This window comes from Aedes aegypti, chromosome 1 (assembly GCF_002204515.2).
Source record: "Aedes aegypti strain LVP_AGWG chromosome 1, AaegL5.0 Primary Assembly, whole genome shotgun sequence".
Taxonomy (NCBI): domain Eukaryota; kingdom Metazoa; phylum Arthropoda; class Insecta; order Diptera; family Culicidae; genus Aedes; species Aedes aegypti.
The window spans coordinates 215,706,634-215,730,518 of NC_035107.1; the positions used below are offsets into that span (position 1 = coordinate 215,706,634).

Consider the following 23,885-nt stretch of genomic DNA (forward strand, 5'->3'; position numbering starts at 1 on the left):
TTCGGATAACACTAAAAGAGCTTTGTCCGTATCTGAAAGTTTTGTCCTAAAAATACGCATACGAATGGCAGTTGAACATTGATCTTCAACACGCTTTACATTTTAGTAGTATTTTCATGAATGTAAAAGTGATTACACGTTATGTCAATAAATTATTAATTTTGAACGATTTTTCGCACCACATACAACATTACACAATACATCAGCAACTTTTTCGAATTTCCTAGAAAATGGTCAACTGTGGATGGTTAAAGGACATATTTGAATAAACAAGATCCATCCAGTCAGAAAAAAAAACTCTTATTTCAATACATATTTTATAAATTTAGAACGGTTAACTAATTATTATTTTAGGACCATATTTTTTAAGTGTGATAATTCATAAAAATGAAGACTAAGCATCAGCAAACTTGTGTTTATTGACGAATTCGAAAAAGTTGCTATTTTTTGTCAAATACTGTATGCATACAACATGTATGCATGCAACATAAAGTTTATTGCAAAAAAATCTTCCAGTACCGGTATTTTACCGGTACTACCGGTACTGAGAGTGACAGTACCGTAGAACCGGTACTCGTCAAAAGGGGTCGGTACTAGGAACCCTACTTTTCTCTGCTCCAAATAGAGATAAAAAACATCTTCGACTTCATAAAATAATGTGACGTGGGCCACATTACACTTACATTCTAAACCAGTGCTCGAGCCGCACAAAACGTTCTCAAGGGCCATATAGTTTGATGATCACTTTTCTAAATCTATTTTCAATTCTGCCCGATTGTGAAAAATAGCGTTTTCGGAAAAATGTTCAATGTACCATATATTTTCAAATTGTTTTCCATTTGGTAAATAATTTAATGTGACTTCAGATAAGCCAGCATAGATTTGTATTCATCAGATCCTCCACCCGGTCCACGGAGTCCACCGATATTCAAAACTTTCAGGTGGATCGCTCCTATTCCACTGCACTCACCTGAAGCGTACACCTGTGCTAGTGCAACCGCGATGGCCCACGCTCCCACCCGTTTCCATGTGTTGAAGAAGCCCACACTTTTTCGAACCCATCTTCGAAAGCACGAAGCTCCCACCGCGAGCCGCGAGAGAGAGCCCCCGTTGATCACCTGTGCTGGATCGTGAACCTGATCGCCACGATTGGCGTTCGTGCTTTTTTAGTCGCGACCAGACCGCGTAGTGTGGCAGTGGTGTTTCTTTTGATTCGGAGGGTCCCGCGTTCGTTTGTTCTGCTAAACAGTGTTGTTCTCTCACAAATCACTCTCACACACATCAGCTGAGAGAAAGATTGCAGTGTTTTCCATCCCATCCGCTAGCGTTGCGCCTGTGCAGTTTGTGACCGAGGAGAGCGAATCGTGATCGCGATCGCCAAGCAGCGGAACCCGAAAATGATTGGCAGCGACTACGTGCTCGAAGCGCACAATATTTACCATACGACCGAGGTTGGTGTGTTTGGGTTTCTGGCTTTACTCTGGCGAAGTGACTTCAATTTGGATTGTTTACGATGCGTTGTGGAGCAAACATAAAAAGGCAGCCTAAATAATGCACCCATGAAAAATTTGATACCTCAAAGAAGATTGTTTATAGACATAAAAATATAAGCATGTATCAAACCAGTTTTCAATTTTCTTCATATAAAAATAAAATTTACCCATAAGTTTAGTAAAGTAATTGTACCGAAAAAACATATTTTTTTACCTTTTGTTGCGGGATTGTACTATGTAATAAAAAATAGGAGCAGAACCATAGCATATGAGGAAAGCTACTCATATTTTAGAAATAAGCAATCCATAAAAAATTATAATTTTTTTAAATATTTAGATCGAAAATGAAAAATTGGGTATTAGAGGGTTCAATGAATAAAAATGAAATAGTGTTCCAACGCAAAAAAAAGTGGTAAAATAAAAACTTATGTACCATTTAAAGGTACTGCTTCTAAACAGATAGTTCGAAAACTAATATTTTAAAATTCAAGTTAACTATCAAAACTTTGTAACAAAGTTCTAGAAAATATCAAGTCACCGGATCATGATAATGACGTGTTATGATTTCATATGTTGAGGCACCTAGGAAAATCTGGGAATTGTAAACCTGATTTTAAATGGACTAATGGACTGCTAATATTTCAATGCATCTAAAATTGTTTGCCAAATAAGAGACATGCTCAAAAATTTCAACAAAGAGGGTTTGCTACCTCATGACGCATTGAAGTCACCCGTCTTACGCACGATTCGGAAAACTCTTATCAACGTATTTTCCCTTTCTAGGTCGACACCGGAGGATGCTTCAATGGCGGTGCCCAATCGGCGCTGGTGCTCAAGGGCGTCCATCTGACGGTACACAGTGGCGAAGTGATGGCCATTCTCGGCTCTAAGGGCAGCGGAAAGCGAGCCCTGCTGGATGTGATTGCCCGTCGCTCGGAGGGCTCTTCTCGGGGTCAAGTGCTGCTGAATGGGTCCCCGCTAACCAAGTCATTGTTTCAGCAACGCTGTGGCTATGTGACCCACTCGTGTGACTTCATTCCGGGGCTGACAGTGTCGCAAACGTTGAACTACACTCCCACCATTCTGGGAGGGTACTTGAAGAGCTCCAAGGTGCGACAGGTGTTGGCGGATCTGGCCTTGTCGCAGGTGTCCCACAAGAAGCTGGAGAACTTGAACATCAGTGAGAAGAGGCGTCTGGCCATCGGAGTGCAGCTTGTGAGAGATCCGGTAATGTTGCTTCTGGATGAGCCTACGCAGGGACTGGATCCGCTGAGTGCCTATCTGTTGATAAGCATTCTGTCCAACTCGGCCAAGAAGACCGGATGTGGAATACTGCTGTCCATGGAGAAACCTCGATCGGATGTGTTTCCGTTTTTGGATAGGTAAGGAAATTGTTTTAAAGCATTGAACTCCTTATAAAATTTAAATGTTCATTTTAGGGCACTGTTCCTTTGTCTGGGAGGTGCAGTCTATTCTGGTGGAACCCGAGCAATGTTGGAGTATTTCCATGGAATTGGTTTTCCTTGTCCCCAGTTGGAGAACCCGCTGATGTACTATCTGTGCTTATCAACTGTCGATCGCAGGTTAGTAGTCATTTAGGATTGTATGGGAATTCGAGTATCAACCACAGTACCATGAAATATTGAAGTAGGAATATCAATTATTACCAGGTTAATACATTTGAAATCTTTCACATCTTCGAATGTTAGAGCAAAATTAATTTAAAAAACAATACAATAACACAGCGTAACAAAAATGACATTTTTGCGTGTTTCATATATAAAATTTTGTGTCTCTAGTAACGTTTTGCTTCGAATTGCCGGACGCTTCGAAAGCCGAACACTATGACTATTTTTACATTTTTAATAATATAAATTCAAATTTTTATATGTTACGTGTGTACAAAACTGTTCTTTCACTTTAATTGTATATTACAGTTGTTAATTTATCGCAGTAGGCTACAATATATCTAAAAAAAATGGAGTGGTGTTTGTATGTTACGAAATGGCTTCCGAACGGGTTAACCGATTTGAATGATTATTTTTCCGTTTTGTTTGTGAAGTGTTCCGACGTGTTTGTGTGTATAAAAGTCCCAGGATATTCACCGGGCAAGTCGGAAAAACAAGCGTGAACGAAACTGTCATTTTGTATAAGACGATCCATAGCGTTTTTCAACAGCCTACTTGATGGCAAGACGAAGTTTGCCGGGACCACTAGTTAAAAATAAAAATAAAAAACAAAATGCGTATTAATACTCCTCACATTTCAGTCCTTGTTAGATTGAATCTTACAGTTGCTGCTGAAGGAAGATTCGATTTAAATTATTGTGCAAAATTACGTTTTAAATGAAGAGTCAACTATTGTGTGCTGTTGCTGTGAAGTGGAAATTACCAAAAATGCTCGGATTGATGGTTTTATGTGAAAAATTTTCAGTGCCCCGTTAAAGAAGCATATTATTTGACTGCTTCGAAAGCCGAACGCACACGAATATTTGGAGAAAACTAAGATTAATCCAGTTCATTGGGAGCTGTCGTGTCTAGTTAACCAACGAACATTAATTCTTGAACATTACAAAGAAGAAATTGTGTTACTTTTGTGTCTGGTGCATTAAATCAAGAGTGTCACCATGAATCAAACTATAGGTGGGGCTAGCATAAGGTGAGTAAAGATTTTTTTACCAAAACTTTGTGTACCTTTCTGAAAGTTTCAGCGTTAGTGTGTTCAATTTTATACAAAATATGCAAATATTTTGTCAAAAAGAAGTGTCCGGAATTCGAAGCATTCTATTAATAGTGTCCGGATTTCGAATCAAGACACATCTCATTTTTTGGCATATTTAAACTTTTTGTGCGTAATAAATCACTATTTTTATTACACCATGCAATATAATAAACATTTAACTTCATGATAAACCACAAAAAAATAAAGGAAATATATATTATGAATTATGAAAGTGGTGCTTGAAGTTAACCCGGTGCTTAAGTGTCCGGATTTCGAGTCAAAACGGTTGATATGGGATCGCTGAATCTGGTACCGTTTTCAGATATGTTCCAGCACGTCAAAATTTTTAGCTACAGGTCGCTCAAGTTAAATAAAACACTAGTTGTATTGATATTCACATGAAATTTAAATTACGATTTATCAAACTTAGATAATTCACCAAGCATGCAAAATAGGACTTCAACTTTCATTTTAGAAATAATTTGGTTGAAATTGCATGATTGAATTTAGATTAAATCGATTTTTTCAACATGCTAGCAGTCTCCATACAAAATTCTTTGTTTGTCTCATATGGCAAATGCAATATTTTTTAAATAATCAAAGAATAACTTTTGATAATCGAAAGTATTATGAGCTTTATTGATAAGGCGGCGTCCATTTATTACGTAACGCTAAAATTGGAAATTTTCGAAAACCTCCTCCCCCTCCCCTCCGTAACGCTTTTTGTATGAAAATTTTCAAATTTTTGTATGAGTCGTAACGCTCGAGCCTACTCCCCCCCTCCCCCTAGAGCGTTACGTAATTTGTGGATGCCACCTAAGTATTGTTTTACACATGAAGATTGAATTCTGTAGCAAACTAAGCAAATGAATTGCCTTGCCATACATGCTGCCAAACTTTCATGCAAGTTGACTGAAATAGACCAACAACAGCCAATATCTCCAAAACTAGACGTGCTAACATATTTTTGGAAATGGCAATGAATTCAGTAACCTATACTTAACTAAATAGCGGCATTTAGGAGTTTGAGATAAAAATGTGTTTCACTGTGTAAGGAGTAGCAACTACAAGGCTGAGGGAAGGTTGTGCATTTTTAACGTGATACTCAAATTGTGAAAAAATGTGGAAATATCAAAGTAAAATCGACGAAAAATACATATCCGAACGCAGAAAAGACCAAAGTCGCGAGTGCTAGTTAAATTTTAGTTGGAAAATGGATTAAAAGTTAATAATGTAGAATTTAAAAAAGTGGAATTGCTGTGAAAAAAAAATGATTGGCGGCAGCATGCGCGGGGAAGCGATTAGTATATGAGTGAACGCGGTCTCAGTAGTAGTGGTAGTGAAAGGTAGGACGGGTGGATGTGGTGTGGTGAGAGAGGTGAACGTGTGGAGAATTTTCGCTTGCGAGTCTTACCCACACCAACTGATTAAAGTGATCTTTCGGAAGCGGGAAAGAGAAGCGGGTATGAGCAAGATGACGGTACGATTAGAAAACTAAGCATGTACAGTGGTGTTCAATTGGAGTGTTGCAAATTTAATACAGTGCCCGTTCGATTTTTGGCAACTCTACCGTTTGATCTTCATCTGGAGAAGCCCAGCAAGCGGGTACAGTTTTCGCATAGCAGAAGTGTTTTTTTGGCTTTCGGTTCGTCGGAATGGAAGTTTTTTTTTTCGGTTTTCGGGCAGTGCAGTTTGAGAAGCCCAACAAGTGGATTTGATTTTCGTATCGCTTTATCGGAAGAGTGGAAGTTTGTTTTTTTTCTCGGTTTTTGAACAGTTTCGCATAAATGATACTTTATAGCTAACGGTGAAATAGTTCCACGACATCGTTGCGACGACCAGTTTCAAAATACAACAAGGATAAAAAAAAAACCGGTGAGATCTTTCCATGATGACTTGTGTTATTTGATTATATTTCCAATGTTATATGCATTTTGGGTTGGGTGGGACCATCAGGGCACCCGATTGAAGCGAGATGGATAGGAAGAGTGAAACTGTCAACTTCCTATCGCTAACATTTCGTGGAAAAAGGGCGGGCTCTTCTTCCCATCTATTGGGTCTTTCTGACAAGCAAGGGCTTGATTGTACGACTGTTCGTGTGAACTTACTTTTGGAAGGAGATTCTTTTTCCTTGCGGGTTTCGCGTAAGTGTCTCTGCTTACGGGTCCGCCATTCGTTTTTGGCCCTTCAGACAGGAGTATGATTGAATACGAATAGTCATACAATCTTGAACAAATTGTTTTGTTAGAATAGGCCATTGCTACCGGTGGATACCTTGCTACAATAGATGGCAGCCTATATCATCATCATCATCAAAATGTGTTTCACTGTGTAATGATAATTGATCTTTGATGATCACAGGATTTTAGACAATTATAGGGGAAGTGGTTGCAAAGTGAACAACGTGCTTTTTGCTGAGAAAAAACAAATCTGATTGAATTTTAATCACGCACGGACAATTTAGAGTTTAAATCGGAGTGTTTGGGTTAATGCGGAGGTCAATTGAAGTGAAAATATCAATGAAAATTAAGATTATAGAATACTACGTTTGAAAATTAGAACTGACGTAACTTTAAGCTCGGGAGTCTTGAGGTTTTTCAGTGAGGTGAGTATCGCTTTGATATGATGTCAAACGTCTGTTACCTTTATATTTCTCTTTGAATGGGTTACAATCATTAATGGATATTTTTTTCCGAATACAAAGAAAATTTTCAAAAATATTTGTTTTCTCACGTTTTTTGCATGATGTTCTTTTTACTCCCAATAACTGTAAAATGAATTAAGGTTAAATGAATATATGCATCGTATTTTGCTAGCGATAAAAATGTGTAAAAGTTTAGCTATTTCAGTCTAAATTCGTGTCGCTGCTCCCTATTTTTTATGTTGTGCGATAGAACTGTACAAATTCTTCGTTTTTCTATCAGAAACAAGATTATATCCTTAAGGTGAAGATGAATCGAAGCCAAACCTCAAATTTTCAAGAGCACAAATCTGGAGACCCGAACACCCGTTTGAGCTGAAAACTTAATCGATTGGTCACCACCAGCTAGTGATCAATCGATTAAGTTTTCAGCTCTAACGGATGATTGGTTCTCCAGATTCGTGCTCTTAAAAATTTGAAGTTTGGCTTCGATTCATCTTCACCTTAAAGTGTTCATTTTACCACCTCTTCCTCGACCCAAGATATCCCAAGACAAAAACATTAGGTATTTTCCGGAATCTACACAACTCCAGATTTATGGATATTACCACTCAAAAGGTTAGCCATATATCTGTGAATACACGTCACACACGATGACTTAAATGACCGTGTTGATGATTATTAAAAATAGCAATTGGTGTTTAATGATTATTCAAAACAATTTTTCTGACAAAAGTTTGAAAATACTTTTAAATAAGTTTAAGCTCACGGTTTTAATGCCATACTGGTTTAAATATTTTTTCTACATTTAACAGGCCATAATTAGCCACTTTTTTCAGTGTAATTTTTGGAAAATGGTACACCTTCAAATTTAGTTGACCCTATTCAAAATAGGCTTTTGTCAAAATACCTTCGAGGTAAGAATAACTCTTTGTCTTATGTTTGAGCCATAGAGAGCTAAACGTGTATTCTCAGAGATATGCACAAAACGTATTTGTATGTTTAGGGGGTAATCCCAAAACATTTGCACGGAAATATATAAGAATACTGCGAATTACTGCACGGGTAGAAGTCAGAATCCAAAAACAAGAGTATGACTCATGATATCATGATTTCAGAGTGTTTTCAGCTTATGAAAACACACCATGATTTGGACTCATGATATCATGAATCAGATTGCCGTAACGCAACACACGCGTTATGTTTTTGTTGCGGATTGCTCGGAATCATGAATCACATGTCTAAAATCATGAGTCGCGCTTCCGTTAGAAAAAAAAATAAAAAAATAAAAGCTATAGCGAGATTTGAATTAAGAACCTTCTGATTTTGAGACTCCTACCATACCACACTACCACTTTAACATGTTGAAATGCAGGAGATCGAAATGAATGAAATCATGCAATGCACCACGTTTAGTGTTGCCACTCTGGATGTTACGCTTATGAGGAACCATGATTTGTGGTCCTGGTATTATGACTTAACCAAATTATGAATTTCATGACTTGTAAATCATTATTAGGGAATCAGGTTTTTATCCGTGTGACATTTTCATGTTTGCATCATAAGTATTACGCTTTTCATGATTTTGTGCAGCTCTTATTCCTGTCCGTTAGCCAATACCAAAAATGTGGAACAAAATTTTAACTCGAAGACTTGATTCATGCATTCTTTAGCAGCCAGGAGCTGCTTTGACCTCGTCCTTGTGATGTGATTGCTGAGGAATGGAAAGATAATCAGAAGCCATTTGTTCTTAAAAGAGTTTCAAAGACTTTGCCATCCATCAAGGTTGTTGACCGTTTGTGTTTAAGCAGGATGATAAAGTGTCAAAAGTTTGTCAAATGATATTGTTCAAAGCAATCCAAATTAAGTTATATGAATTTCGTAGTGGTCAGAAAAATTGCTTCGGAAAAATATGTAAAATCACTGCTGTTCTATTAAGACTTTCCAGGACCAAATAAATGTTACATAAAAACTCGATTTGTTTTAATTAATATGTTTGTATTTTTATTTTTCTTGTTGAAACAATCATTTTCCTTACATTCTAAGTGATACCGCAAGAAGCTTTTCATACTTTATTAGTTTTCGTTCAGTTATTACTAACTTGTTTAAGTTTTGTTGTTTGAATATTATTGATAATTTTTAAACATTTCATCGTTTTGTTAAAAACTCGATTAAGTGTCCAAAATAATTAGGAAAAAACATATAAAGGCAATAAGTTTAAACAATGAAACTACTCAATATAAGTGTCAATTTGAAAAATGAAACTATTCGTCAGGAGTGTTTTTCGGCTGTGCCATTGAAGCATGCGGTTTAGGAACGAAATGTTGAAAGACAAAACATCGAAACGTAAAACGCCGAAAGGGACAATTAAATATGCTATGAATAACGTTTGGCACATAATCAATTAAAGCGATGAAGGTACGATAGGCAAACAGTTTCAACACTAAATAAATCGCACTCGCTCTCTCCGCGTGTGTAGGAAAATGAGATGGATGGATATGGGTTATGAAAGGGGTCCACGTGGTCTGTAGGGATTTGAATTCTAAAAACTTGTAACCAACTCAGTTATTGGGTCACCAAGTGGCTCGGTAGCTTAGTTGGTAAAGCGCTCGTCTTGCATACAAAAGTCGTGGATTCAAATCCCAGTCGAGCACGTGGATTTTTTTTCATAATTTTACCCATAATTTGTCCATCTTTACCACGCGTAATGAGTTAATTAATTTAATAACCATGCGGATTGGAACAGCTCCAATATAAGCGTCAATTTACGTAATCAATTGTTTATTCTTTCGGGAAAGCATTATTCTGTCAAGAAAAGTTGTCATCGTCAACGTTTTTCTTTTCTAGGTTTAATCCTTTCAACGTTTTGTCCCTTCGACGTTTTGTCACCCAACCCTTTTAAAATAGATCAAACACTACTAAAATGATCTGCGATCCGCGATCCGCGACACTATTCAACCGTGCTACGCGAGCGACGCGCAACACGATTGATCCTGACCATCTGCTGAATCATTACAGCACTGGTTTAAGTTACGTAATGACTATTCCCGCACTGCATACTTCAGTGCAGGAAAGTAGGCCGTTCCATGCCAGATTGGCGTGATGGAAAAGAGCCTATTACGGTGAGAAATTTCAAAAAGACATTAGCAACATACAAGATGCTGGTTCATCAAGCTTAATGCAACTATTTGTACCGAAATTCTTACCAAACCATAAATATTTTATAAATTTGCCCATACTCTTCATTTTGAATTTTAACCAAAAACGATTTTTGAAACTTTTTTACACAATTGTTTGTGAAACTTTAAACAAAATTTATACGCAAAAAAGTGGAAAAATATCAGCTATCCTAAAAATTTTGTTTACTATAAATCACTAAGAAAGGATATCAAAATTCCAACAGAAGCGTAAACGTGCTGATCTGCATAATTCAAACTAATTTGTTCCATTTTTGAGGCCCTGCTGTAAACAACATTGTTTTTTTTCAATGCTTAAAATGTATGTTTCCATTTCCAGTTATAAAAATATATTTATTCCTGTTTCACAGTCGTTGTTGGCATTAACGTGGATCTATGGAGTGGTTGAAAAAGAAGTATGTTGAAAACAGCAATTTCTTCTATTTTTGTTATTGTTTAACAAATAACAATAAAACTGATTTCGCCATATTTTTGAGAATATGTTTTAGAAATACAAGCTGAAACAATGCAGCTATCGTTGCACACTTTGTTTTATAACAGTCATTTCCTTAAAAGTTCATATTTTGATTTCCTTGAGGATTTCTTATATTTAAACATTGTTTTTCAAGAACTCCTCAGATTCTGAAATTGTTTGAAAAACATGTTGTAGTAGAATTGTCTTCGTTTATGTAATTAAGGCGAAATATCTCAGAATTCAAATATGGCAGACACAATGGCCAACTTGTCGTCCTGGTTGCGTTTTCAAAGGCATCAATCTCAACAAATAGTGAGTCAATTTTTTGATAGTGCTAATTCAGGCTTTAGCACTTGAAAATTGCATGAAAATCACCCTACTGCTTCTTTCGAGAGATATGTGTCTTTAAAATTTCGGTGCAATATTGAAACTGGATTCTAAGCCGTTTCACCTTAATCAAGCAATTCCAAGAAAAATCTAAAAAGGTCCTTGGTACTTGGAAGAAATTTCTACCAAGTCCCGTAAGAAATTTCTATCATTATCCTAGAGAGAAGATAGGAAAAAAAAAATAAAAATTGAGCTATTCCTTAAAAATATTCTAGGTGAATTCCTGGAAGAATGACTGCAATTTTTAAAGCTTATTTTTGCATTATGAAAATATATGCTTTTAATTTAAAGAAGACATACTTCAAAAGGATGCGGAGAATTCCGGATGAAATTTTGAATGTCCATCGAATTTTCTCGCAAAATTCTTTGACAGATTCTACAGTTATGTATTGAGAAGCTTCTTGAAGATTTTCATAACCTGTTCGTTGTTGCTTTTCGCCCTAGGTTCTTAAAAATAAATTTGTCAAGAATCCTTTCAAAATTTTCTAGTGTAATTGCTCAGTAAACTCTGAAGGAAATATGGAAGCAAAATAAATGGAATTTATAAACGAATCGCTAATGATTTTTTTTTCAAAGATTTCTCACAGATATCACTGGTTATATTTCATCATTCAAGGAATCTTTAAGACAGAATCTAAGAAGGAGCGTTTTGTTAAAACAAGTTCTTTAGTAATTACTGAAGATATTGTTAAAATAGCTTTCATTTTTCTTTGGTTTGTTGATAGATTATTTCAGGAATACTGTTTGCAATGCCTGGATAAGAAGAAATATCTTTAAGTTCATATTTTCTAAGACATTTATATGAATTACCGCAACCCTCTAATACTCAACCCCGTCTTTTAGGTACCCTTTCGAATATTGTATATCTCGCGTTTAGTATCATATAGGCGTATCTGCAGTGATCGATTTCTTTTCGTCGATTTTCTCTTTGGATTAGTACACAAAATCCAATCGATTATCATAACATTTTACGATGCAGCATGATAAAGAACGATAAGTAGTTTATACTGAATCCAAAATATTCGTTAAAAATAGTCGCCTGGCCAAGTTCGCGGTTACAAAGTCCGCGGTTACAAAGCAAAGCCATGCTGAAGGTGTCTGGGTTCGATTCCCGGTCGGTCCAGGATCTTTTCGAAATGGATTTTCTTGATTTTTCTGGGCATAAAGTATCATTCCTGCCACACTATATATGAATTCGAAAATGGCAACTTTGGCAAAAAAGCTCTCACTTAATAACTGTGCAAATATTCATTGGCCACTAAGCTGAGAAGCAGGCTTTGTCACAATGAGGACGTTCATGCCAAGAAGAAGAACTACAACACGCACATCATAAAAGTTTTTCGTAACATTTGAAACATTTTTGTATTTTTGAAAAATGTTTCAAAACCAGAGTTTCACAATATCAGTGCTATCAGCTGATGGCTGATGTACAAAAAATAACAATATCAGGTGCGAACTATCAATATCACTTTTTTTTTTTTATTTAAAGCTAAACTTAACCCATCAGTGATATCCATAATCTATCGTCATCAATGCACTGGTCATGGAGTAGACAGCATGATGTTGATGTGATATGGCATGATCCGAATTGTATTGCAGTAGGCCTGCACAAATCAGAAAATTTTAAACGTTGATATTGACAGTATTATCTACAAATGTTTGATTCCAATATAATTTGTCATTTAAAAATTTATGCATTTTCTATTTTCTTTACACAACCAACCTACTACAAAAGTAGGAACTAAATTTACTTTAAAACCAAATTTCCGTTAACTATACGGAAAATAAAATATGTTGCAGCAAAAAATATAATTCATGTATTCCAAAATATTGTAAAACGTCCAATTTTTATTGTTGTCAAAAATAGGTAACTAAAATAGGTTTAAAAATAAGATTTTGGGATGCTCAAATAGAAATTAGAAAAATCAAGAACCAAAATTTACAATTTTTCAAATTAAAATAAATTATTACACAGAATATGTTCAGATAGGATTGAGATAGTGAAAATGATATTTAGCTCAAAAAAAATATCAAGGGTAATAAAGAGTTCGGGAACTATTAAAGGAATGTTTAGACCTATTCGTACAGGTAGAAACCCTTTAAAAAGTTGTATTCCAAATGTTTGTTCTTGAATTTTACGGGAATCACAGTGAAATGTCTCAAAAAACGTTTGTTGAAATATCTAGACAGAGAATTCCATTTATACATTGTATATACTTCCTGATTGATTTATTCAGATGAGATTAAATTACATCAAATCTCGCGGAACATTACTAAAGGACCTATGTACAAATGAGAGAATTATTCTTCGGCATTCTTTTACATTGCCCATTCGCTTCCTAATGATCTTTCAGAACAACTTCAGTTCTGCGTGGCTCTAGCATCACATTGCCCTCAAGAAGATCGTGACGAACCGAAGGCGTCACGCTATCGTGATCTTGACTGTGTCTTCTTGCTTTTCTTCTCCACATCATATCTACAGCGTTGCTCGATTCAATTATTTACATCCTCCAGGGGAAACACTTTTCTTACCCAATTTATTACACTGTTCTTGGACCCAAACGAAGATACGTTTTGATACTCACACAACGATGGCCACTCACATTGAATGCGCACACGAAGGCGAACTCTTCTCTCCCTTCTAAAAAAAAGCTGTGCTCTCTCGTCATAAATAACACGCTTGAAAGTATTCACGAGCAGATTGAGTTTGAATACACTGTCGTTGGTTTTGTGACTCACGAACTCGATGTAAAATAATCAGAAAAATCACAACAAACTACAATTTGAAGTGCATTAGTCCCTCATTTAGTCGGCGTTGAGTCAGACCGGACCATTTTTTTTCTACTAATTTCGGGAAAACATAATACAAGCACTCGAAATAATAAACATATGCATTTTTTGCTGTTATATTGGTACTTTTTAATTTGAACACCTTTATCAAATTAGCAGCGAAGCGATCTAATTGATAAAGTTCTTGACTAATTTTTACAAGATTAATAAATCGTTTACCGGACCGGTCTGAACGCTGACAATTTAGCTGAATGGACCAATGCACGAGTTCACTAATTTGACGTTTGAGCGGTGTCGAATTCACTTGTTTCCATGGTCACATAAATAACACGGCACCGCCCAAACGTCAACTAGTGAACTCGTGCATTGGTCCATAGCAAGATGAAGTCATCTATTGATTTTTCTGTATCCACTTACTCCCGCTGTACCTTAATACTATAATCTCAAAAAATTATACTGGGTACCCCCGTGAGTTTGACCACATTTAATCTGAACACTTTTTAATTTGTACCCCGCTAATTTGCACATCGTTCAGATTAAAATGGTTCAAACGTCATTTAGTTCATGGAACGTAGTGAAGTGAAATGGAACGCTGTGAAACGGAGCGCAGAATCAAAACAAAATAGTGAAAAAGGTAACCAGACACACGGTTCTAGGGTGACTAGATGTTCAAATTAAAAATGAACCCCGATGGTTTGCATGAGGTATTGTTCAACTTAACGGGGGTACACTGTAGTTTGTTTTCAAACTTTTTAACCTTTTTAAGGTTTTTATTACCATTGAATCGGAATTTATAACATGCTATGTGTGAAAATTTATGAGCGTTTGACAATCTCTCTGAGTTCCTTCTGAGAAACATCAAACTTCACATAATTTCACTGAGTCATAATGATGACATGTATCGTGTTAAGGCGAAGCCGCACTATTTCCACTTCTTTTGCGTTTCGATAGTGAACTCCCGTCGCTTGCAATGCGAAAGACAGCTTGAACACAGAATTCCGCTCAGAAGGTTGTCTACGGATCGAACCTTGCAGATCAAGAAGGTCACTCACACTTCGTGAGCGATCTCCTCTCGCGTGCTTTGGATTCGCTTCACGGAAGAGGATTTCTTCTTTTCCGTCTCTTGTATCACCTGTATCAGGTAGATACAAAAAAGGAAAAGGTGTTTCTTCTCTGTGCTGGTTTGGAGGAACATCATTTTCTTGTGAATGTTTTGCTTCAGGGTCAAGCAAGTTCAGCGAGAATTCTTTACGAAATTCGAGTTTCTCTGTCGAATAAACGAGTCACGATTGCGTCACAAATCGTGAGCGATCATAAATCGTCTCACTCACGACTCCGAACCAACAAAGCATGCCACGTCTGCATGAATAAATCCATGACTAAATCGCTTGGGCACAGCCTGCTTTGTTCGGTAGAACAACTTTTTCCCGCAGTTCTTACGGCTTGGAGCGCAAGAACTCAACCAAAAGCACGTCGCAATGTGCGTGACTTGAGCGAGCTTGCCTTGCCTTTCGAACGACTGGGACTGGTTTTGTTTCGTGCACGAGGAGCGTTGATGGTAGTACCTATAAAAGTTGTTGTTACACTGTGCTGCCTTTCCCAAACAGGACAGGGTACAGAGACGCACCTTTATAACAACACCTGAGGCCTGAGGGGAAAGGAGCCATCATGGCGAAGAAAAGCACATCAAAGGCACGCAGGAAGGCAAAAAAAAAAGTTTGTGCTGCACGTTTTGCTATCTTGAATGTTCAACCACCGAAATGTTTGGCTTCGTTGGTACACATTTTGTCACGCTCCGCTCCGATAGGCACACCATAGGCAAGCTCATCCACCACAGTGCGATAGCCTCCCGAAAACTAAGGGTATGCGATATTTCAAATAGTTCCGCCGAACATCGTTCAAAACGAAATACCGTACACTGAACGAAATCTTCCGCCATACATTGAATGATTTTTGCCTCATCCGAGCCCCATTCCTATTTTCAGACACATTCAAGATGATTTTCATCTGCATGAAAATCATCTGTTTACAAATCACACTGAATGAAAATCATTCAATCATGGAATGAATTGTCTGTTTCCAAAAGCGGTCAATAATTGAATGATTACCATACATCTAAATGTAAACATATTGAATGAAATACCAATAAGATATTTAAATGATTGCAAAGCAAAGCTTCTTAATTCTTTAACGCACATAAATATTTATTTCCACGAACTGTTTAGCTGCATTAATAGTATAATAATTATCAATCTTAAATCGACGACCATCGTGACTTGGCGTGAGGTGCCCATTTGAATAACGAGTCCTTGATCCTGCAAACAATCCTTCATCTTCAGCTACAAATGATGTTTGGTGCTCCTAAATATAGTAATCAGTTGCTACAGATAACAATAAGTCCTTTGAAAAGTCCAATTACCTGTTAAATTAACTCGAAAAACTCCGAACTCTGCACGCGGGAACTGTTGCAACCGGCATTATTTTACTACAATTGACAAGGATGATTTTATGTCTAGCATCATTAGTCTTAAATATGACATTCAGAAGATAATTGAATGATTTTTGATTTAGGACATGGTGGAAATAATTATCCTTTATAATAAGCACATTATTCATTCGTGTTGCCATAATTCAAATATCAACTTATTTTCATACGGATTCATGCCGAATGCCATCACAGAATCAGATGATTTCTGTTCAACAAATAGGGGATGCATCATATTCATTAAAAATCATTCAAAATAAGGAATTTTGAGATATGCAGCCGTGTGAATTACGAATCATTCAGTTCATGGCGGGAGATTTTGTTCAGTGTAGGAATTCATCACTCACGAGAAAGTTTTCATTTGGCACATGTGCCAACCCACATGTTTGCGATAGGCGTTTGTTCTTTTTCAAATCGAAATAAGTTACTTTCAAAACGGTTGTGAAGAAAAAAAATGAGAAGAATCAAAATCTTTGTTCTAAAACTGTTTTAAAATTAATTCCATTTGTTACACGTGTAATCTCTTTAATTTGCATGCAATCATCACACGTTCAAATTTGATGGATTTTCTTTTATTTTCCCACGAGAATTTGATGACAAATTGATACACCTTTTCATTTAACTACTTACGGCGTTTTTAAACCAGTGTAAAATTGACTCAAGTAGTGATTTGTTTTGATTCGTGCAGTGAATCAATTGTCACCCAACACGCAGCAACAAAGACATTGTCATCTCCTGTTCTTGTTGCAACAATTTCATTCCGCAACATCAGTTTATCACTTCTTGAACAGAAAATGACAATGATCGATCGTCACCTGCACAACGATTTTCTGGGTTTCGCACTGCAATTTTCGAAAACTTTTTCCGTGTTGGTAAACATTGACACATTATCTAACAGTATACATAAAACAAATTTGGTTTTGTGTTTAAAATAACTAATTAAACGCAAGTTGAAAAAGTTGCGATAATGTTGCGCCATGTGATTGTCATGATATCCTTATCCGCAAAAGTTGGGACAATTTGGTTCACTGGATTCGTGGTTAAGCTACGTTGCCTCCACATAACAGAGCGGCGAAAGTAATGGTTAGGTTTCAATCGTTGAAAATCCTGAAATTGAATGGTTTAAAAGTAAAAATCGAGTAGGTTCAAAGTGAAATGTGTAGAATTTTGTCTGCGGAATACGTTGGATCGATAATGAAAGTTCGTTAACTATTCGGAGATAAGGCTGTTTTAATCCTTTTTTGAGATTTGCTGAAACATGTGAGATAAGGTAGCTTATCCTTGAACACCTAGTTTTACTAAAACTTGAATTCGGTCTCAAATCTCTTAGCGAAAATCATGTCAACAAATCGGACCATTTTTTTAATCAAAGTCAGAAATTTAGGCATGATGCTAAACGCTTAGAAGTATGCAACGCTTTATTTACTTAACGTAATGCAGGAGTTTACAGCCTTTTAGGCTCACGGAGCACATTTTTGGAATAAAATTGTTGCGCGGCGCACCTGTTCTTCATCACAACTCCGTTTGAAATCCGGAGTTTTTCAACACGCCAAAATAGCCCTATAATTTCTGCGAAAATCGAAAAAAATATGAGTTATGTTGGAGAATAAATTTTGATTCGTTTTATTTAATTAAGCAATCTCAATTATTTCAGGCTCAAACTATGACAATTATGTACCGTCGTTGGGGGTGACAATGGGTCAAAAAGGGATGTGTACGAATTATTTATTGAATAACTATCGCAATTTAACTCCAATAAACTTCAAATTTGGTGTGTATGTACTATGATGGTACATTAACAACTTTTCAAAACATTAAAGAAAAATATTTATTCACAGCGGCACCACAAGTGAATGAAAAATGACCCAATCTCACCCCATAGAGGGGGTGACATTGGGTCACTATAATTGAAATAACTTGTTTTTGATAATATGGTTGCAAAACCATTCACAGCTAAAGAATATTGATGAAATACGATGCAAACAAGATGAAAAGATATCTAAGATGTTTCACAAGTATGATGAACCCACTTAAAAGAACGATTATACCAAAAAATTGAAGAACTATGAGAAAAAATATGTAAACACAACATTCATCGTCAAGTTTACATACATTTTCTATTTTTTTCCCTCGAATTGTCTTCATCCCCAGTGTCATGAAGCCTACCCAGACAACCAAAATGTACGTATAGCGAAATCACCTGGAGGCTTTGTATGTGCAAAATTTCACTCATAAGATGTCGCGAAATGGCCTTCTACGTACAAAAGTGGAGGCGATATGCGCGCATATATTATGTGATGAATAATAGCATACAATGCGAGTGTTTAAATATCCTACCGAACTAACCTGTGATATTATGCGATTTATCTTATGATAACAAATGTTGATTTGACAGCTGCTACGAATTGATTCGACTTACTTTGTACGAGTGTACGGGACGAAACAAAATGTACAAATGAACTCAGAAGAAAAGCGTTTTATGCGAGGAAACTCATCAATCTGACGATTTCATCCACCGTATTTTGCGGGTTTGATGTAATTTGAATGAATAAACGAGTTATAACGTAAACTTTGATGCGATTTCTGGTTGTCTGGGTATTCAGTTTCCCCAAAAGTGTACTGAAACAGTGATTATTTTAATTCTTCGCAAATAAATAAATTTCGGAGCGACATTCCACGATCAATACATTTCAGGCAGATGTTGATGTCATAATCACGATATTTCAGTGTTCCAACTCATTTGTACTTCCAGGAGATGTTTCTATGATATGAAAACACTGATAAATAATTAAATTAAAAAAAAAACAATCCATTTGATAAAATTTTACGATGTTGCTGCGCACGAAACACAGTTGCTGGTTTGAGAAGTTGTCAAAATGCGTTGCATTGTTATTCTATGTACGGAATCCTCAAGTAGACTAGTTTGATGTTTCAGAGATGCTGTATTTAGAAAGAATAAACACATCTTAATGAAAAAGAGAACTACCGATACCGTAAAATGTCAAAAAAGTGGACTTGCAATTTCATTTACTGTCGTTCTTGCTTGACCCAATCTCACCCCCATTTTTGATGTTTTAGACACCGTACCGAAAAAAATAAATTTTTTGTTGAAAAATCAAATACATTCCGGAAAATACATGTGAAGTGTAATGAAAAGACTTTAAACCTTCTACTAATATAACGGTAGAGGTTAAAGTACATGCGTGATACTTTGCACATGAGAAATTTAATGTTGTAAATTTTATCTAATTTCTACATACAAGTTTATTGATATAGTAAACAAAAACTACTATATCTAAAAATGTATATTGTGATGAATTATGTGTAATAATATGTTCCCTAACATATGAATTATTAATATTAGTAATATCACCGTTATTAGCTGAAATATTTCATAAATCATATTTTTCCGTTTTGACCCAATCTCACCCCCCAGACCCATTGTCACCCCCATCGACGGTATCTAAATAAATCCACATGTGGTTTTTCGTCCAATGTTTCTAAATTCGTGGCTTGAAAACGGCAAAAAAGCTTTGGTTATGAAATTTTCCGACTTTCGTTTTAACTTCGAGCAACTTAACGAGTTTCTGCAGTGAAATATGTTTTTCCTCTAGCACGAAAACATTCATAATTTTGAGAAAAACAGAAAACAAAAATCTCATAAGATATTCCTAATTTTCCTAAAATTTCAATTTTTATCGGAGCTGCATGAACCTGAGATTTTTTCGATGAGGATAAGTATCCCGAGAAATCACGTTCTGTCGGATACCATTGTACCAGTATTTACCATCCCGGATTATATACCGCTTTACGACACAAAAAGGTATTTATTGTTTAGTGTTAAAATGGACACATCATTTCGAAAGATGTGGCGAAATTGTAAAACCTCAAAATTTGCTGTAAAAAAGTAATTGAAAAAAATCATTTTCCTTAAAATGTTAGCTCCCTTGCATCAGATTTCGCCAAAGTGTTTCTGATTTCGCCTCCCTCCATAAAAAATTGGCGTGAGTGATGAATTCAAGAATTTAAATTAAAAGCGTGGCGAATACTGATGCAAGTGATCCAGTGTTCGCCACACCAATTTCAATACAAAAACGAGGTTTCTGGCGAGTTATCTTATTTTTCCTACTAAATATGGATTAATAACATACGTTTGACGTATTGAAAGCACCGTCAAGTTACCATTCACCGTGGCCCACTGTGCAGACTAATGGAGTTGAAGATAATTCAAAAATTAACGGCAATCAGATTATTCACTCATGAATAACATGAATGACGAAATTTTTTGAATTTGGTGGCAGAAGAAACGGGGACAACCGTACCAACCGTTTCATTGTTGGGAAATGGTAATTTTGTGTAGGAAGTTGTTGGGAGTGGCGAAGCTAAGAAGGTTAAGGCACACTCCAATGGGCCCGTGCCTTGTCTCTTAGGATGGGATACAGGTATCCTTATATCCGGGCTCTAAAGCCTTGGCTTAAGCGCCTTTACTCGCTCGATTTCGGCACCGTATGCATAGGACCAAAACAAAACAATGGTCTTAACTTAAAATTCGATCGATTGGTTGCAATCAATGAATTACCAATCGATTTTTTTTAAAGTGACTAGTTTGTTATGTTCACTAAATTTGTAGTTTTGAAAATTTTAAGTATGGCTCAGTTTAGTATAATTAAAAGCATATTTTATAGCAAAAGAGTGAGACATTTCAAGGCATTTGTACAAATTTACAAAACTCCTCACGGAGCACGATCTGAAAACTGCTGAAGTAAGGGGTACCTAAGCAAGTGGGACCTAAAAATATGGCAGTTTGAAAAAAATGTTGAAATAATTTCCAAATTCAAAAGCTCAGTCAATTTGTGGCATCATATTCGGTGATGTTTGAACGAATGAGAAGTGATTGTTATGAAATATCTAAAATTTAAATATAATGTCTGTAAAAGGGGCTAAAAGTCGCGATTAGCCCGATTTCTGTTAATAATCCAAGTCCAAAATATTGAGCGTTGCTATTAACCCCTCTACGGGTAGCTTATTGTTTTACCACAAAAAAAAACTTTTTGTTTTGAAAAAAAAAATAAGCAAATTGGTGCAACTGTTTTGGAGTAATGAGTGTTTCTGGTGCCAATCTGGCCGTATGAAGGTCGTGAAAACTTCAAAAAACATCATTTTATAATTCTTAGATTTCTTGAAGACAACTTGAATTATTTATATACATTGTATAGCCAACATCATAGTTTTTTGATAAATTGACCAAAAACAAAATGGCAGCCAAAGATTTTTTTGGAGAATGTTGGTCTCTCAAGGAAAATCTAAATATTTTCAAAACCATATGATTGACACAGATTCTAGAAATATAAGAAATTTTTGATGAGATGTGAAAAAATTGTGCAGAAATAACGAAAAACAAAAAAAAGTTATCCATGTTATAATATTACTTTGTGGTGAAAAATGAAGCTACTGGTTAATAGGTTAAACGAATAATCATCCACAGTATATTCTGTAGGACACATGTTTGATCTAATGGAGGTATCAACCATAAAATACGTAACGCTTTCAGGACTTAAAATTAGCTGTAAATTCAGTATGAAAATCTTTAAGAGGACTATGAGATGGTCAAAATTTTATTTCTATAAGTTGCGATAATGAAGAAATTATATAAATGCCCTGTAATGGCTATCGCGATTGGCATTGATACCCCTTATTTGGTGAAATTGCTTTTCGCTGCTACTTACAAATTTTGTCATTTCAAGGCAAGTTGAAAATGGCGCTGAAATTGCAACTCGTACGCATTACACATGCTAGTAAAACAACAATATTTTTTGCGACTAATACATTCTTTGTCATCATGACTTCAACTTTCAAGAAGATTACTCCCTTGAAAATGTTACTACAAATGGGCTATGGCTGATGGTCCCGCTTGATAGTCACTTGCTCCAGAGTACCTAAATTCTTTCGATTCTGTTTGATTCTATTCTGTGTAAGTTGTCTTTAAAGAAATATACTCTTACTAATTTTCCAAAACTGATTGATTTATTTTGATATCAATGTCGAGACATAAGAACCTATCTATCTCCTATTTATATCCATTCAAGAATATAATTTGAATACAATTATCTTACAGACTTAAAATTATGGTTGTCGTGCTTGTTTCTGTTCAAAATACGTTTGTGCGTGTTTTTTTTTTGACGTTAACTACGTCTGACGGCAATAAACTGGGTGTCAATTGAAAATCTAAAATGTTGCGCCCGTCACGAAATTATGTAAGATTTTGAATGGTAATTACTCAGCCATTTATCGGTAGATTTTCAATATTTTCCCACCAATCGGTCGGAAATTTATACAACATTTAACTCAAATGGAGAAAACTTTTGATTTTTGACGATAGACTGTCGAAAATTGGGAAAATGTCGACCCCTTTCTTACGCAACCAAACTCGTTCATATTGTCTGTGGCTAGTGCACTATAAAAGCAGACCATTTTAAGCTTTTTCGCTCATTCTTCTTTTGATGTTAACTGCATCTTACGGCAATATACTGGGTGTCAATTAAAATCTAAAATATTGGGACCGTCACGATATTATGTTAGAGTTTGAACAAAAAGAAGGCTGCAACTATGAAAATCGACTAAAATTTAAATGCAAAAAATCACTTGGCGTAGTACGTCATGCGGTCGTGTCTTGTACACAACCCCCTCTGATTTTTCCAGAAGTTATGTACTTTGATTCACACAATGTAATCCAAGTACCATTTCCAGTACCGACCACTTGCTGAGTAGCGATTCAACGGTATTGTAACGGTCAGTACCGATTACTTTCCTTTTACTTTTACTACGTCCTTCAAAGCACGTCTCCCTCATCTGCCGTGCTGATGCAGCCATTCCTCCTGCTACCTTGGTCTTCCGCCTCTGCCCCATTCAGCTGTTTCTACCTTTCAATCACCTCACGTCCGTTTGTCAAGATACCTCCATCCTTATCTCGGCGCATTTCGGCTCGCGACACAAAGCCTTTGCGGGATGCACTCCAACTCTTCCAGGTGGCGCTTTTTATCCCGGAAAAGATGGATTGCTGTCTACGATTCTATTTATATCGTATTTTGTTTGTCAGTTTCCTTCCACGAACCCAATGGCACCTTCCGTTGCGTTGTTGATAGCTGTTTTGACACTACTCCAGCAGTCCTCAAGAGGGGCTTCGGTAAGCTCTCTCTCATCTTGCAACGCTGCTTTATGGCCTTGCGCGTATTCAGTTGCGAATTCGGGTAGCTTGGAACGACTTGATTTTACCGTTGCGGGCGTCGGTACCGAATGTTGTTCACAACGGGAAGTCTTTGGTGCACTTCAACCATTACAAGGTACTGACTGGTCCGAATCGATGTTTGCGCCACGGTAGGTTCTGACGTCGATAATGTCCGAGAAGTGTCTTTTATCAATCAATACTTTGTCGATTTGCGATTCAACTTATTGGGGTGGTCTCCAGGTGTACCAATAAGAGAGACTGTGCTGAAGGTAGGTACTACGAATGGCCATGTTCATGGTGGCGGAAAAATCAATCATCTACGGCTCTTATCGTTCGTATACTGATTGTAGCGGAACTTCCCTTAAATCGGTATACATTTCTTCTTCTAGCTAACCTGAGCGTTGAGATCGTTAACGATTTGGACGTGTTTACGTTCCAGCTGCGCATATATTGTGTCCTTATCGTCATCATCACTTGCTAGGTGAGGGCTGT

At 36.4% G+C, this 23,885-nt stretch overlaps 1 protein-coding gene and 1 long non-coding RNA gene across 2 annotated transcripts in view; one reads left to right on the forward strand and one right to left on the reverse strand.

Annotated features, from left to right (window-relative positions):
- The first annotated feature begins 1,160 nt into the window (after positions 1-1,160).
- The window catches only part of LOC5575917 (ATP-binding cassette sub-family G member 5), a 66,237-nt gene continuing 43,512 nt past the window's right edge, over positions 1,161-23,885 (forward strand). The window contains exons 1-3 of the mRNA XM_021857554.1: positions 1,161-1,451; positions 2,277-2,875; positions 2,933-3,076. Coding sequence (XP_021713246.1) covers positions 1,398-1,451; positions 2,277-2,875; positions 2,933-3,076 — 797 coding nt within the window. The 5' untranslated portion in view covers positions 1,161-1,397. The remainder of the gene's footprint in view (positions 1,452-2,276; positions 2,876-2,932; positions 3,077-23,885) is intronic.
- LOC110681529 lies at positions 15,875-16,339 on the reverse strand. Its single transcript, XR_002503238.1, has 2 exons — positions 16,103-16,339; positions 15,875-16,044 (listed from the first exon to the last, which is right to left on the reverse strand). It is a non-coding gene; the product is annotated as an uncharacterized LOC110681529 (long non-coding RNA).